General features: G+C 37.6%; 1 protein-coding gene across 2 annotated transcripts in view; it reads right to left on the bottom strand.

The window, feature by feature from the left end:
- Sptlc3 (serine palmitoyltransferase long chain base subunit 3) overlaps positions 1–11,328 on the bottom strand; it is a 139,220-nt gene extending 127,892 nt beyond the window's left edge. For both annotated transcript variants that reach the window (XM_015476042.2, XM_048811319.1), the window contains exon 1: positions 10,894–11,328. In XM_015476042.2, the coding sequence (XP_015331528.1) occupies positions 10,894–11,010 (117 nt within the window). In that variant the 5' untranslated portion in view covers positions 11,011–11,328. The remainder of the gene's footprint in view (positions 1–10,893) is intronic.
- Between the last annotated feature and the right edge of the window lie 6,866 nt (positions 11,329–18,194).

Genomic DNA, 18,194 nt, shown 5'->3' with positions numbered 1-18,194 from the left:
ATTCTAGTGAGAAGATTACGAATATTTCAAAACAAAGGCAATAGATTCTTTGCAAGTAGTTGAATATCAATTTACGGCTAATGGTATTTCCAAAGAGAAAAAGACTTCTGGAAAACATTAACGAATAAGTAAAATTAATTTATGATTGGCAGATAGTAAATATACTTAACAACATGTTTTCTTTTAAATAACACAGTTAAAATATATCAAATACATTTTAAAAATATCTGTTCTTTTAATTAATGAAACACTGAATACACACGTTCTCTTGAGCCAACTCCTCATTCGCAGAAGGCACAACACATTACAGGCCCTGTCAGATTGAATAAGTACACTTTATGTTTGGAAATATTTAAATGATGGTGCTTTTTGCATTGATGGTATTTACATTCATTGTATTTGACTTTTACAGCCAAACACTCATCACTGGGTTAAGAACTTAAGCATACAATCTCTTCGCCAAACAAAACAAAACAGAAGTTTACAGTCTAGGGAAAGGCATCATTGCCAAAAACAGATGGCCAAAACAAACTCTTCCCTCAAAAAGTAAATGCAAGCACTGGAAATAGTTATAAAAAAAAGATTGCAAAATGACTTTTGTAGGCATTTTAAAGAAATATAATATCCATGTGTGGGTTTCTGCTGCTGCTTAATAAACTACCGCTAAATTTAAAACAATGATCACGTGTTTGCTCAGAAAAACAATATCTGTAATTTGGGTAGAGCTCAGTTGGGACATTTTCTCTTTGTGCCATGCAGTATCATTTGGAGCAGATAGAAGCTAGGGCTGGAAGATCCACTTATTCGAGGTCACTCATACCATTTGAGAGTTGGTGCTACATCTCAACCGGGAACACAGCTCGGATACTTGTTTTCTTTCCACCTGGGCTCTTCCTGGGGCAATTTGGGCTTCCTCCAAACACGTTGTATGAGTTCCAAGATTCAAACTGAAATGTTTCTTGTGACTGAACCTCAAAAAATCCCAGATTGTCCCTTTGTCACATTCTATTGGCCTAGTAAGTCGTTAGATCAAGGCAGATTCAATGGGGGCAGAATTAGATGATATCACTCAGTGGGAAGTGATCTACGTCTAAAATAAAGAATCTACACCTACTTCTCCTCTATCACATTACATATCTAAAATAGCCGTATTACCAGGAAATACTGTACAAAAGGAACTGCCTATTGAGGGAGGCCATGTGCCCTGCAGAAAGTTTCTGAAAGTTCCAGGTGTTCTAAGTGCCAGGCAGCTTATCCCTTGAGCCCAGATAGGGCTAAATCTGAGTCCAGATGACTCAAGGTTCCATTTATTTAACTCAAGAGTTCTTTAAAGTGAAGCATGGGAGGTAGTCAGTTCACTTGATACAATTTGTCTATGAGTGGGAAAATGTTGCATATTAAAAGTTCTGATATGCAACATTTCAGTGTCATTTGTGAAGATGAACTCAAATTTTAGTGAAGAACAAAAAGGCTAGCAAGCAAAACAATTCATAATGCCTTTGATTCACACTGACTCTGACCTTTAATACTGAATCCAGTTGGCCTGCTCTCTGAGGAAGCAGGTGTCAATTCTATTCCTAATCATATTTTGCATTCAGAGAAGCCTGAGAACTAAGGGAAAAAAATTAGGTTATAGGATTGGGCAGACTTGACTTCCAAACCTGGCTTTAATACTTGTAATCTGGTGACCTTGGTTAAGTTCCGAAGACTGTTTCCTCACTGCCATGATGAGTCAAACAATAATACCTCATAGGACTGTTGCAAAATGATGTCATAAAACAGAGTGCCTAGCACTTTGAAAGAACTCAATACTCGTTAGAGATTATTATAATTATTATTTCCTTTTTTACCTCTCAATGTTTTTCACTGCAGAATAGCTTGTATTGGGAATTGAAGCAACATGTTCTTTGATTCTGTGATTACAGGAAATACTAAACTCTTTTCTCATGTATTGATACTTTAGGCAACTGGTTTTATATTTGGTTCTTGAAATAAGAATCTCTAGGTCTGTGGTAATGACACCATGGGACCCTGCAATGTTACTGGGAGTAAAAAGAAGTTGGGCTAGCATGGATAGTCTCAAGTTTATGTCCCAATTTCCTCCTGGCTGTGTGAACTTGGGTAAGTTAATTATGGTTTCAGAGCTTCAGTGTCCTCATCTATTCAAACATGGTAATAATATCCACTTGGCAGTATCAATAAGAGAATTAAATGAGGCAAATTATACAAAAGGGCCTGATGTATAGTATCTAACAACAATCTTATTCATTAACTGTATTATTATTATTATTATTATTATTATTTATAAATTTACTCTAATTGGTATATATGACAGCAGAATGCATTTTGATCCATTGTACATAAATGGAGCACTAGACAAAGATGTCAATAACATATATTGGTGAAACGACAGCCTCTTCAACAAATGGTACTGGGAAAACTGGAAATCCATATGTAGCAAAATGAAATTAAACCACTATCTCTGACCATGCACAAAACTCAACTCAAAGTGGATCAAGGACCTAGGAATTAGACCAGAGACCCTGCACCTAATGGAAGAAAAAGTAGGCCCAAATCTTTATTATATAGTCAGATTAGGTCCTGACTTCCTTAACCAGACTCCTAAAACGCAAGAAATAAAATCAAGAATTAACAAATGGGATGGATTCAAACTAAAAGGCTTCTTCTCAGCAAAGAAAACAATAACATGAAGAGAGAGCCCACAGAGTAGGAGAACATCTTTACTACATGCACATCGGATACAGCACTAATTTCCAGGATACATAAAGAACTCAAAAAACTTAACACCAAAAAAATAAATAACCCAATCAATAAATGGGCTAAGGAACTGAACAGACACTTCTCAGAAGAAGATATACAATTGATCAACAAATGTATGAAAAAAACTATGCCATTATTTTTATGCTCATCTAAATAACTAAATCATTCAAACTAAGTTTCAAATTGCTTTTGTATTTTTTATACACAAACTGGAAAAGTAGATTTTTCTTTCCCTTCTCATAAAACCTGATGTGAGCATATAACTTTTCTTCCCTTTTCCAACTTTCCTTCTTTCTTTTTCCTTTCCTAAGCTTTAGTGTCTCCTTTAGTATTTCCTTCCTATATTTTGCCTATTATTGTTTCTTTAGTGTTTAGATTTTTTTCTGTATTGATTTCCTAAACTCATTTATGTATTAAAAAGTTTGCATTTTGTGATGTAAATTATAACCATTTTCACAGTCTGTAATTTGCTTTTTGATGTTTTTGAGGTTATCTTTGTTTTGTTTTTGCTATGCAGAAAGACAGTTGATTTTTGTGTAAAGATAATTCACATATAAGTATCATTTAAAAATCTACATGTTTTACTACTTTATGAATCGAGGTTAACACTTTCAAATAATATTTATCTATTTGTATACTATATGAAACTCTTCTAAGACTTTTATTGCATAATAGGGTTTACTAGTTAGCAGTGTTAGTTACCCTTCATTATTATTCTATTTTTTTCTGTTTATTCTTCCTTTTCATTTTTCCATAAAAAAATAAAGTCCGGCTCAAAATATGGTGTCTTACTGGAATCACATGAAATTTATTGATTATCAAAGGTAGAATTGACATATTTTCATCTTGAGGCTACCTATCCATGAGTATTACATGGATTTCCACCTATTCCATCTTTCTTTCATGTTCCTCTGTAGCATTTGATATTCTCTTCAAATTAATTTTCAACTTACATCTTACATCTTTTCCCAAGTCCTTCATTTTTCTGGTGCTACTGTAAATGTTTTATTTTTTCCAATTACATTCTCCAATTGATTTTTATTCATTATCCTTTCTGATGTCTTTTACCATATATTGTTCAATTTCGTAAGATTTCATGGTTTATTTTTTTCTTCTTGCTAGAATGCAAAGGGAGCAAATTATGATGGTGACATTCAACATGGATATATTGTTATCTCCTTGCCAAGTTTAGTGAGTAAGTTTGTTCATGTTGCTCAATAACATTATCCTGTCTTCTATGATGATTAGCTCATTAGTTCAGGGATAATTCACAAACTGTGTTCTAAAAGTCATCATAAATTAAAATCACAGTCAGAGAAAACCACAGCTAATCACATCAATCCTCTTCTAAAACCTCCGTTACTCACAAATAACTATGATTATAGTAGATGCTCTTGGTGGTACAGCCAGACCCTCATGGGTTCCGGTGATGTCTGGTGTACCACAACACTGACACATCAGCTTGAAGGCTTTCTCTGACCACAGAAGTATACTCAGCCCATGTGTAGGAAGGGTAAAAATGCTGTCTCTGGGAGTACCCCTTACCTGATAAAAGACAAGAGATGGTTGATAGAAATTTTGTTCTCATTGTGCCTCAGTTGAGGAAACTTTGAGGCATGTTCTACACCAACTCCCTGAAGTGGGTCAAATTTTGATGTCTTGAGTGACGTTTTGTCTTCCCAGCTAGGTCAGATTCCCTCTCCTCTGTGTTCCCAAGCATAGTGGATATATCTCAATTGTATTGGACTCTTTCAAAAGATGGTTACATTAATCTTTCCAGTCAGTCACAATCTTTACCATTTTAACTTCGTTGTTCCTCCCACAAAGAAATAGAGTCTATTTCCCCTCCCTTTTCATCTGGGCTGGACTATAACTGATGTGGATGACAGAATGTAACCAAACCATTTCTGAGATATGAGATAACTTGCAGTGTCCATTTATATGCTCTAAGAAGAAGATACCCTATAAATAAGTTAGGGCTATTCTGTGGACTATTTAGAGAGCACATAGGGGGATGTCCTTGTGAAGGTGCCCTGGACAACAACCAACAGTAAAATCTTGAACACTAAGTATCTTGGATACTCGGTGGTATGAGTTGGAAATAATTTGAGTTATTCCCACATGGCTCATGTGTTGGAAGATTGGTCCGCAGGGTAGCAGAGTTGGGAGACGGTGTGGAACTTATAAGAGGAGAGGTAAAGCCTACTGTAATGTTCTTAGGTCAATAGGGGAGAGCAACGACCCCCATCTCACTCTGGCTTCCAGTATAATGATATAATCTCTTTCTCTGGCCTGCACTGTCACCATCATGATGCCACCCAACTTGAGGTCCTCACCAGAACTGATCTGATGTAGGCGTCATACATTTGAACCTCCAGAAGTGTGAGCTAAATAAACCGCTTTTCTTATAAAGTCACCTAGTATCATTTTGTTACAGTAACAAAAAACTGACTTAAAAGAAGAAATTGTTATTCAGGAGAGGGTTGTAAATGTAAATACACCGGAAAATGTGGAGGCAGCTTTGGACCTGGGTGACTGGAAGATGTTGTAACACTCTTTAGTCATATTGACAGTGAGACCTTGGGAGCAAAAGGAAGCAGAAAAGAAAAATTTGAAAATCTCACAGTATAGTGAGGAAAGGAGTAAAAGAGCATAAGGGTGTAGTGGAGCAATCTCTTGGTAAAGAGATTATCATGGATAAAAGGAGACCATGAGGCAATTCCTGGAGGGCATCTCAGAAATCTTCAGGGCTATCTCTCCCATCACAGGATCAGAGGCACTCCAGGCAAATTTGCTCAAAGGACCAAGTCCAGGGCTCTCTTCTAAGGCATATTGCCATGACTGCTTGAGGATTCTGGCTTTCTGGTAAAGTGCTTTGTAGCCACTGCAGCTTTGGTTCAATTAGGCCCAGGTTTAGTGCATGCCAGGGACAGATCTTGGTGTCCACAAAGTGTTGATTTTGCAGACATACAAAATGCAATAGTTATGGCATCTTGGACACTTACACTGAGATTAAAAAAAAAAAAATTCTTAAAGGCCAGGCAGAAGTCTGCTCTGGGTCAGAATAGTCCCTGATGGGTTGATGCCTAATAAAACCATGGGAGTAGAACTGCCCCTAAGATTCCCCAAAGGAATGGCTACAGGTGGTGTGCAACACCTGCTAGGGAAAGCTGCAAGCAGAGTGCAAAACGAACCTGAGAGAGTAACCATGTGGCCTTTGACCAGCAAAGCTGTAAGGGCGGGGTTGCTGGAGGCTTTGGTGCCTACCAGTCTCTCTATGGGCACAAGATGCCAGACTTGGGGCTTTAAGATTTAATGTGTTCTGGGCTGGGTTTTGGTCTTGCCTTGGAGTATTACTCCTTCCTTTTGGAATAAGAATGTTTAACTTATCTTCTCATGGTCATTGTATCTTGGAAGTCTATTACTTGCTTTCTGATTTTATAGGAACTCAGAGCTTCGAGGAATTTGCTGTGTGTCTGGACTTGGACTTTTGTGTGATGCTAAGATGAAGTAATACTTCAGGACTATTAGAGATGGAATGAATATATTTTGCATTGTGAGAAGCTCAATTCACAATAGCTCGACTATGGAACTACCCTCGGTGTCCCTCAATAGATGAATGGATAGAGAAAATGTGGTATATATACTCAGTGGAATATTACTCAGATTTAAAGAAGAGTGAAATTATGGCATTTGCCAGTAAATCCTTGGAGTTGGAGAATATCATGCTAAGCGAAATAAACCAATCCCACAAAACCAAAGGCCAAATGTTATCTCTGATATGCGGATGCTAATTCACAATAAGTGGGGGGAGGGAGGACTAGGGAAGAATAGTGTTATCTTAGATTAGGTAGAGGGAACCGATGGGAGTGGAGGGGAGGGGATCTGGGGATAGGAAAGATAGCAGAATGAAACAGACATTATTACTGTGTGTATATATGTGACTGTATGACCAATATGATTCTGCAACATATACACTCAGAAAAATGAGAAATTATATCCCATCTATGTATGATATATCAGAGTGCATAAATGCATTCTATTGTCATGTATAACTAATTAAAACAAATTTTTAAAAAAAATTAAAAAAAAGAGAGAAGGACACGAGCCTTGGGTCCAGGGGTGGAGTCCGATAGTTTGGAAATGGCTTGAGTTTGTCTCTCTAGGGTTCATATGTAGAAAACTTGGTCCCCATGGTGATGGAGTTGGGAAGTAGTGTGGAAAAGGTAAGAGGTGGCCCAGTGGGAGGTCCTTAGGTCACTGAGGGCATGTCCTCAGAGAGCATTGTGGGACCCCAGGATCAGTCATTATACTTTATGATGTTTCCTGTGCCCTCTTCTCTAACAACTCCTACATTCATCTCTGGGATTCCTTACCCTACATTTCCTCATTTGTCCCCTAGGAATAAACTCCCCATTTTATCTGTCATTGTCAATATTTCAGGCTTCAATTTGAGTCCTTTTAGTTCCCTAAAGCTGCCCTATAATCCCTACCTTATGCTTCCCTAGAAAGTAGTGGAAAGGAAACTGGCACCGGAACAACACCACGAATTTGGGTTTAGATTTGGGCTAGGCTACCTGTGATTCTGTTCAAAGTCCTCAATGATTTATGATTCTTCATCATTGTAAGGTGCATGATGCTGCCACTTCATGGGGCTATGTGCTTAGCCTGGTCCTGGTACCTGGCAGAATCTTGATATAAGTCACTTTCTCCCGTCTCTCTGAACTTCTCTGTGTGTACCACTAATTTGCCCTTAAATCATACCTGCTTTATGATAGCTCTTGTCCTACACTATCATTTAACTTTTATTTGGGGTTGTGGAGGTACCAGGGATTAAACTCAGGGCACTCTGCCACTGAGCCACATCCCCAGCCCTAATTTGTATTTTATTTAAAGACAGGGTCTCACTGAGTTGCTTAGTGCCTCGCGTTTGCTAAGGCTGGTTTTGATCTTGTGATCCCCCTGCCTCAGCCTTCTAAGGTGCTGGGATTACACACATTTGCTACTGTGCCCAGCTCATTTAACTTTAATATGAAAAATATGATAAATGTTTTCTCCTAGTAGGTAAATTATAAACTTATTTTGATCTTTACATGTCCCAAGGATAACAGATTCTTACTAATTACTGGTGAATGAGTGAATGAAAGATAGTAAAAGCAACTAGCTCTAAGGACTTACAACTCCATACCTGGTAATATTACAATATTCAGTTCAAGAACTCCATAAACACTGGATTGCCTCTAACTCCAGGACTTTGTGTTTTTCAGAAAAGAAATGGTTAGAGGAAAACCTCGCTATTTTTTTCTTTATCCTATAGAATCAATTTAAATAAGAAAATGCAGAGCTCATCTTAATAAAAATGCATATCCAGAGGCACACAGTTAAGATCAATGAAAACACAATGTCTACTGCCCAAGGTTCAGGTTTCCTAATAAATGCATGTAGCCAGATCAGAAATAATTAGTGTGAATTAAAAAGCAATTATGGAGACAATATAATTCAAACTAATTTTATGAAATTAAGTCAATAGGAAATTATAAGAAACCTCATGTTTATGGATTAAGGACATTAAAGGCCCCCTCTCTATTTTCCATGGACTTGCTCTTGAGGAGGGAGAAGGAATCCTTTAGGACAACAGTGTTCTATTAAAAGTCAGATAGAAGGACGGATTAGCAGTAAACAAAGAAATAGACCTAAGCACTGTTGAAAACCACTTTCAGTGAATCTTCAGGTTAAATGGGGTTTAAAGAAAAGAAGAGGAGGGAAAAAATCAAACAGGCAATGTGATAGAACAAAGCAAATAAACAAACAAACAACTTCAGAAAGGAACTAAAGAAGGTTCCCAGAATGTAAAGTGTGTGGCTCCTTGCTAGCCTTGAGGTTGGGGTAGCAAGCCTGCAAGCCAGAGTGAGGGGGTTCAAACCTGGCTACATTGGAACAAAAGGAAGGAGGATTCCCAAACTACTGTCTAACAGGGATTTTCAAATTGTTATGCCAAACCCTCCATCAACAGAACCTTCAAGGATCCCTCAATATATAAAAGAGATAACTCTATTTCTATATGGTTCCAAAAAAAAAAAAAAAAAAAGCTGGTAGAGAAAGGGTGAGGGAATTTTCAGAGAAAGTGGAAGAATTTTAGATGATACTCTATCTGGAAGATGCTAAGCCTGGAAGAAAGTATTTGTAAGACCACTGTCTCAGATATGTGTAAGGTTTTTGTTCAAGACCTAGTTTGTCAAAGGGCCTATGGGGTGAAACTAGTGACTGAGGATCATGATAGTAAACACAACATCATTCACATCATGGAAGAAGAAAATAGGCCCTTTTTGCTGTATTACACTGTGATCTCATTGGGGTTTATTCTTTTTGGAAAATATTTTTTAAGCTATAATTGAGGCTCTTGGTGGAAGCCAATTTCAACTTAGCAACACCTAAATATATCTTAGCCAACAGGCTCTGGATGGCCCTTCAGAAAGAGCTGTCAGAAAAGACAACAGCAGCCCTTATATTTTTGCCTGCTATTAGGGAAACCTCAATATTCAAGGTTTTTGATAGTCTTGTAGGTACAGTTAGTGGGAAATCTTTAGGATCTTAGAGTCTTTCCTTACATAGCAGTAACTATAACATACACAAACATTAGAGTATGGTTATAAAATTAAGATAGAGAAAGGGAAAACAAGTTTTGAAGGCATCTGTTTTCAAAAAAGAGCCCTCAGGGACAGAATGATCCAGAAGGTGCACGGGTGAATGGTCAATGAGATACAGACATTTGAGGGACAAGGAACATCTTGGGCAGTGATCTGAATGCACATTGAACAATGAATACACGTTGATATTATTGTGACTTTCCCCATGCTAATAGCAGAGAATGAGCACTTTCTCTTTACCTTGCTCATATACTCAGTTGGGAGAGGTCAGGCCTGAGGTTCTGGTAGATACTTCCCAGGCTAGGGGAATGTGAAAAGGGGAATACATTTTGGGATCACACTAATTTTTACACACAAACCAGACTCTATAGTGCCTCCTGCCTCTTGCAACTGGACCCACAGATTTAATTCAATGAATGGAGGATTGGCTCCAGCTAGCTCCACCTGTACTGTGATTTTAGAATAATCTGACCTTTCCCCTAGGTGGATGCCAACACCTTAGGATGAATGAATAATGAAAGATTGCCTGGGGTTCCCTGTGTAGCGTCTCATTTCTCAACAAATAAGGCTACCCGTTTGGCTACTTAAGTTTGCACCCAGGGCTGATAAGCTCACCCCTTCTGCAGGAGCAGAGTGACAGGACATTGTGTGGGAAGTGTGGAACTGTGGAACTGCCTTTAAACAAGAAACTCACAGATCCAGGCTCTTTGAATAATTTCTTGAATTCTTGCTCCCCCTTAAACATTCCCTTCCAACTTTCTATTAAAGCAGAAGTAAAAGCAGAAAGAAAAAAATAAATAAAAGCATCAAATCCGGGTGTGTGGGGGGGGTGACCCTAAAAAGTCTGTTTTAAAGACACTACTTTGGTTTCTGCATGCTCGTTACAGTAAACTACACTTTCTAAACTGTTTCAGGAAGGAATTTTTGTGATGCCAAATTTCAAAAGACCGGACTCAAATCAAGTTGTCTAAACTCTGACAATGCTCTATTAAACACCCAAAACAACTCGCCTTTCAGAGACATTTAGCGAGTACCAGGGAAAAATGCCATCTACATCCCATAATGGGAGCACAATTTTCTTTCACTTCTTCTTTTCCTTCTGAAGCATCGTGAAGGTAACAAGTTTCTGGATGGACTGCAATTTAGCTGAAGAGTCTGAACCTTCACAACCCTGCCCCCTCAGTGCTTGAGAGAAACTGAAAGTGTAGTAGGTTAAGTGTGTATTTTCGAAAAATCTAAAGCTGTGTGGGTCTCTGTGTGCTCAGTCTTCTAAAGAGAAAGAATTCCCTCCTTTTTTTCCACACCTAAACTTTTTGGCAGCCGAGCGTGTCAAAATACTAGCTGCGATGAGAAGCCCAGACACATCAAATACACTTCACCAGAGGACTTCCGAGTTAGCCTCAAACAGCTTTGCAAAGACAGTATTGAAATGTGCAGAGCAAGGGGAGCGGGGATGGCCTCTTACCTGGGCTTCTTTCATGATTCCATTCTTGGTGCCGGTTCCACTTTGCGAGCCATGGCTGGGGTTCTTGTGATTGTGAAGCGTCCCATTGCAAACAGCACCACCTCCAGGATTAGCCATTTGGGGGAAGTGATGGAGCCGGCAGAATCCCCTTCAGAGGTTTCCTGGAGCTTTAACTTTTAAGTAGGCGAGGGGATGGGATAAAGCTCTTGGGGCTGAGCCCTTAAAGGAATCCTACCAGTCAGGCTTTTCCAGAAGAAGAGCAACAACCTATCTTTTTGCCAGATCTTTGAAACTGAAAACAAATGGTCACCTTTATACACCTCGACTCCAGTCAGAATGTAGATTCCATGGCAACAGACCTGCTTCCAAAATTACAAAGGAAATTGGCCATGCTAGCTCCTCTAGGAGACTAAGGAAACTTGGGGAAGAGAAACCCAGTAGCAAACTGTAAGGAGGCGGGCAGGGAGGTGGAGAGTCTTTTAAAGACACACACACACACACATTGCATACCCAGCACACTCACTGAGTCTTCTAAGTACTATATAGCCGGTTCTGAATTTACCTCTTTCCTTCATCGTCTGTCTTCTGCATGTAATTACTTTTTTTTTTTTTTTTTCTGGTTGTAAACCAAGCTCATAGGTCATGATTTCTCTTTGCAATAAAATAAAATTCAGAAGTGGTTGCCAGGGACTAGAGGGATGTGGGAATGGGAATGTGTTTAATGGGTACAGGGTTTCAGTGGAGCAGAAGAAAAATTTATGGTGGTAGATCATTGCATGACAGTGTGAAGGTACTTAATGCTGCTGGATTTACACTCAAAAGGAAGGAAAATGGTAAATTTTATGCATTATATACTTTACCAAAATAAAAACAACACTCAAAATCCATGTAAATATATGAACATATGTAACCAGATATAATGAGGGATCATAGGAATTCCAGTAAGGACCAATGTAACTCCACATCATGTACAACCACAGAAATGGAAATTTATAGTCCATGTATGTATTGTATGTCAAAATACATTTGACTGTCATGTGTAATTAAAAAGAACACATACAAACATTTTTAAAAATTAAAAAAAAAACTCCAGTAAGATAGAAATCTGTGAGACAGAATGTTTGATTTCTCATTATTCACAAAGGTATTATCTTTATCATGTGACCTTGGTGGAGTCATTAACCCTCTTTCTGCTTCAACTTTACTGCCTATAAAATGAGACAAAATGTTTTTGGTGGACTTTTGTCTAATGGGGCATTAGGAAATAAAACTGTGGCTTTGGTTTGTTACTAACACAGGTATGTGAGGCAGGTGGTGACTGCAGGTTCCCAGTCCCCAAATACCTCTCGGTTTATTCATTAACTCTTTTTCTCTTGATGCACCAATTATCAGAGGTCTGTTTCTTTCTATCATCATCAAATGGCACTGTAGTGGCACGGCTTATTAGAGAGTGTTAATCATTTACAGCCTGTTGAGTCTGTCCAAGCCCACCTTCATGGTTTTCCTATGTTGGAGATGGGAGAATGATACCCCAAAGTAAAGACCTTAGAAGTAAAGCACCTCTTTCCCCTTCTCCTGACCCTCTGTTTCCTACTCACCTTTATCCCCCACTTCCCCCAAGGAAAGCCATAGAAGCCAGAATTTCTGTTGTTCAAGATAGTTGATAAAAACTATAAACCCCCTTTCCCCAAGGTAAGGCATAAACTTGAAAATAGGTTCTGATTTCCTTAGATTTTTGTTTTGATAAAAACTAAAACCCCCTTTCCCCAAGGTAAGGCATAAACTTGAAAATAGGTTCTGATTTCCTTAGATTTTTGTTTTGAAGCCAAACAAAAAGAAATTCTAGAGTTTACCGTTTTCTGACAGTAAATCATAAGATCTCCATTTCAGGAAGGATCCTGCCCCCCATACCTAGGGAACAAAATGCTGCAGAGAGAACAAGAAGAATCTAAATGTATAGGTCTTGCTGGGTTCCCCCACTCAGTATAAAATAGATAGCAAAAACAGTATAAAACCGGATTATTCACCCTTAATCTTTGGATCTGAAGGCTCCCATGCCATGTAAAACTATGATCACATATATTTATATTTGTCTCTTATTAATGTGTCAATACAGAGATATACACCACCACCCTATCAGGAAGGGGATTGTTCCCTTTTCTACCTGAATCAAAACTTTTCTGACATCAGGTACTTAGCAAATAAACCCATTTATTAGATCAAGAGATACAAACAAACCATATATATATTTATATAATCTTCCCTATTGCTAAAGCCTCATTTTCTAATTCCAAGAGAGCTTGGTTGGGGTTTAGGGCTTTATTTCTTTTCCAAAACAATGGGCTACCAGAAGAGGTGATCATCATGCTTTCTTGACTTCTTGACCACAATTTTCATGTGAGGGTCCCCATTCTGCCCATCCCAAGGAGTGCTGGAGGAATAATATTAAGGACTTTGACCAAACGGTGAAATGGAATAAATATTATGTGTATCCATCCCAGTGTGTGTCTCCAAGTTAGAATTTTTATTGTATTTCTCTCAACCTCTATCATCAGAGCAGAAGGAACTTTTCACTGGTCTCTCTTTTTCCATAGCTGTTACACTGGGTGTTGGGAGCTAAACCCTTATTGGCTTATTTATCTCTAAGAATTACAAAATGGAAAGATAAAGAATTGGGAGTGAGTACTGATTGCTGGTGGCCTGACTGCCTCTTGTTACTTAGAAGGACAAGTTGAAGACATTGTATTATTTTGACTGAGCTCTATTATCTTATACAAAGATTGCATTATTATTATTATTATTATTTGGTACCTGGGATTGAACCAGGGCATTGAGCATGCTAAGCATGCATTCTACCACTGAGCTACACTCCAGCTAAAAACTATACATACATACATACATACGTACATGTGCACACATATTTTTTTCTTTTTCATGTTTATCTTTTTTTTTTTTTTTTTGCAATATTAGGAATTGAACTCAGGGCCTTGCAAATGCCAGGTAAACACTTTAATGTTGAGTTACAACCCCAGCCCTTCTTTAAAACTTTATTTTGAGATAGGGTCTTGCTAGGTTTCCCCAGCTGACCTTGAACTTAGAATTCTTCTGCCTCAGCTTCTTGAGTAGCTGGAATTTCAGGCTTTTGCCACTGCACCCAGCTCCAAAAGCTATTTTTTGAATAAAGATTTTGTGATAAAACTAACTAAAGTGAGAGTGTTTCTTCTTTTTTTCTTTCCCTTTCCTTTTTTACACTTTTCTTTTTTTTTAAACCCTTCTCCCTCCTTCTTTTTCTTGTTTCTCTGCATTTTCTTTTTACAAGTGGACAAAAGACATGCATTTAAAAAATATATCAATGCTGGACTCAAGGAGCTTCCTAATCATCAAATTATTGGAACAGATTGAGAATGATTGGCATTAGCTCTTCTGTAAATGTTCAGTACAATTCTGCAGTGAAGTCATCAGGCTCAAGGGTTTTTTTTCTCAGAGATTTTTAATTTTCTGATTCAGTCTCATTACTAGTTATATTCAAAGACAGTTCCCTGGGTAATGTTGGGCTGATACTATTATCCTTGATTCTTGCTTGAAGTTATCAAGAAAGAGGTGGAAATGCAAAGACACTACAAGAAAGAAAACTAGAGGCCAAAATCACTTATGAACATTGATGCAAAAATCCTCAAACTAGCTGACCAAATTCAGCATCACATTTAAGAAATATAAATGATGACCAAATAGTATTTATTTCTGGAATGCAAGAATGGCTCAACATTTGAAAATTGGTCAATATAATATGTTGTATTAACAAATGAAGGGGAAAGCCACCTGATTGTTTCAGATGATTCAGAGAAAGTACCTGAAAAATTCAACATTTGTTCATAATAAAAATACCAAAAAGCGTATTTGCCCCTTTTCTAGGAGGTTGGGTCATAGAGTTTGTTTTATGGCTTCAGCCTTTCACAGAATTCCCTTCACTAATGAAAAATGATCCATCACCCGCCATACTTGATCTAAGTCAGGAGCAACTGCTGAAATAAGTCAGAACGTGTCTGATATGGGTGAAGTGGAGCCCACCAGTAATCCCTTCAGAGAAACAAAACAAAGAGAAGTTTAAATGTGAGCTTGGGTGGTTTCCAATTTTACCAAAATGTAAATATGACTTCAGTTTGGAATTTTATTTTTCACTACATTTACTCTCAATTACTTTGTTCAGTGGGTTTCTCAGATTGTGTATCTAACACTAAGCAAAAGTGTTGAGCTTTTACTGGAATATAGAAAAAGAAAAAGAAACTTGTGTATATACACTCACTAATGTTCTTTGGGAAAATACCTGTTATCTTATTCTACAGTTAGTGTAAGGACAGTAATGAAAAAAAAATTGTTTTCACCTTTTAAATGTTTTTATATTAATGTTTTTAAACACAGTAAAATAACTCATTTACGCATGTTTTGGGGAAGATGTGTTGAAAAGTGGGCAATATCAAGAGGGCAATGTTATTATCATATGAAAATTTGACCTTCAGTCAACCTGTTTAAATAAAATTATTTGCTAAAAATACTAAAAAAAAAAAATACCAAAAAGCTGGGAATGAATGAAACTCACTTTGTTTTTTGACTAACTTTTAGGTAGGTAGACTAAGGAAAAAAAACGAGAAGACTCAAATTACTTAAATCAGAAATTAGGGACATTACTACCAATTCCATAGAAATATAAAGGATATACTACCTCAATTTTATGTCAATAAATTTGAGAGTTTGTGTGAAATAGGCAAATTCCTTGAAAAATGCAAACCACCAATGCTCTCAAGAAGTTTATATCCCAAACAGTCCTGTATCTAATAAAGAAAGTAAAACTGTTCTCTTATTATTTCTGTTCATTGCTGTAGTGGAGGATCAAGTAAAGGCATCCAGACTGAGAAGGAAGAAGTTAACTTTATCTGAAGATGACATAACCATCTATGTACAAACTGTGGAAACACTTAAAATGCTACTAGGCCAATATTCAAATAAAAATTGTATCTGTATATACTAGCAACAAATACAACTTTCTTATACAATTTATAATAGCATAAAATATGAAATATTTAAGGATAAATCTGTCAGAATTTTATTGAATCTATAAAACATTCATGAGATAAATTAAAAAACCTAAATAAGTGGAAAGATCTACCATGCTCCTGGACTGAAACATTAAATATTGTTAAAATGTCAAAAAAAAATTAAAAAAATGTATCAAAATGCAGCTGAAGTCTCCTTCACTGCTTACCCTACCTCCCCAATCCCAGCTGCAAATCTAGATATTCACACGTAAACCTTTGGGAACCACCTAGTATGAGCTCTCACTCTTGAACCTTTGCTATTTTACTTGCTATATTGGAATATGGGTATTGTTGTGTGCATGAAATCATATTAATCCAGCAATCTTTCTGCATCAGCTACTGCTGGCCCGTGTAATCACTGGTGGGTCAGTGCTTGGCATTATCTCCAGTCACAGTAACGTGGAGTTCTCTTAATATGAGCAGTAGCTTTTAGTTTAAGGATCGGGATGGAGGTAACAGACTAAATACCGAGAAACATCTGGTCTCTTTGAATAACTAAATGCATTTCAAATTGAGCAGTAAACTCAACAAATGTTTTAAGAATGAGTGTTTAGTGGGTTATTTGCTAAGTCCCTGGATTCAACAATGAATAAAAACGTACACAGTTCCACCATCTTGAAAGTAAGAGTTAGCAGCCCCTGCTTAGCTTCTACTGAAGTTGTGTCATTATTGAATATAAAAGTAAATCTGTCCATTAGTGACTAAAGGTGAAGTTAATGTTAGCAATGGATTTATATTCTCTGAAGTGACTTTTTTTTTTTTTTTTTGCCCAGAAGTCTGTTTCTCAGCTCTTGATGAAGCAGACAGAAAAAGAGATCACAGAGTAGGGATAAGCCAGAAAGGGATGTTAAGAGGCTGAATAGTACATTCTGGAAAATACTCTTGAAACCTGTTGGAGATAAAAAGTTGAAAGAAAAGGGAGGAAATGAGCAAAACGAATGGGGACAATCGTGTGGTGTATAGAGATCTATTGATTCTCAGTGACTCAGTCTTTCTCTGATGCTGATGTGGGAATTAATGTTCCAACAGGTTAAGTGACTTTTTCAAAGCCACAAGTATAATGTGTGGTGGAAGTAGGTCATGAACTCAAGAATCTCTGGGCCCAAAGTGAATTTCCTTCCCCTGACACCATGGTACTGTTCCTTCAGCTGTTGACATAAGAGCCATCAGCCACCAAGGCAGAGATTGTTGTGACATGAGTGATTACATTGAATTGACCAAACCATGAATAAAAAGACACTCTGGTTCCCTGCCTTGATCTGTTAAAATCTGGCAATCTATTAAACAGGTACAAAGAACTGATGACATTTCAATATCTCCTGACAATATTTACATGGATACATTTGAATTTTCTGAAGAATTTAGAATAAAAAAAATGTTCAATGTAGAGACAATTCACTTCCAAAGATTTTTCAACAGATTATAAATATAATGATGTAAGGTCAAACTATAGATGACCAAAAATTAAATCTGCATTGACCAAGAGGTCATTGAAATTGAGAAAACCCAGAAAATGACCATGTCATTTTTTTTTTCTATTTTCAGGTGGAAATTTTGAGTCTTTGTCAAGATCAAGTTAAATTTAGTCTTCCCACCTCTGAGTTTTGTGTAGTGGTGTGACTGGGAAAGTCATGTACATATTGATTATCACATAACTTTTCCCTGAAATGGACTGTATCCATGGTTGCAGACTCTATCAGTTCCTCATTAATATTCTCTTGGGTTAATTGGATGTCCTTGAGAGATAGTCCCCTTATAGGTTGGCTGATGTATGTATCTCTCTATCTGAATAGTGCATCTGACCACAGGTGTCCCCTGTTTTGGTATGTGGGCCAGGTGTGCTGAGTTCACATTCCTGGGATCAACCCTCAACCAACAAGGCACAGGAGTTGATGGATAAACACCCTCACAACCCCCACACTCCCGTTCTTGTCTTCTCTATGGGATAATTCTGAGGTCTATTCATCTTCTCTGGTGTGTTCATAATCAATTCCCAGCGACCTTGTTACCCTAAGCAGTAACCCTCTTGTGAAATCATCTGTTATTGGCTGTCTTCCCATACTTGTTTTACTTGTCCACTCCTCCCAAAAACACCCCCCAAATAAACTACTTGCACCCAACTCCTTGTCTCAGAGTCTGCAGGAACCTAAATTAGGACAATCAAGTCCCAACTGATCCCTCATATCTGTAGCTCAGAGATTAACTTGA

Source organism: Marmota marmota, unplaced genomic scaffold (assembly GCF_001458135.2).
Source record: "Marmota marmota marmota unplaced genomic scaffold, marMar, whole genome shotgun sequence".
Taxonomy (NCBI): Eukaryota; Metazoa; Chordata; class Mammalia; order Rodentia; family Sciuridae; genus Marmota; species Marmota marmota.
The sequence above is the reverse complement of the archived record's forward strand: the minus strand, read 5'-3'. Positions and strand labels throughout refer to the sequence as shown.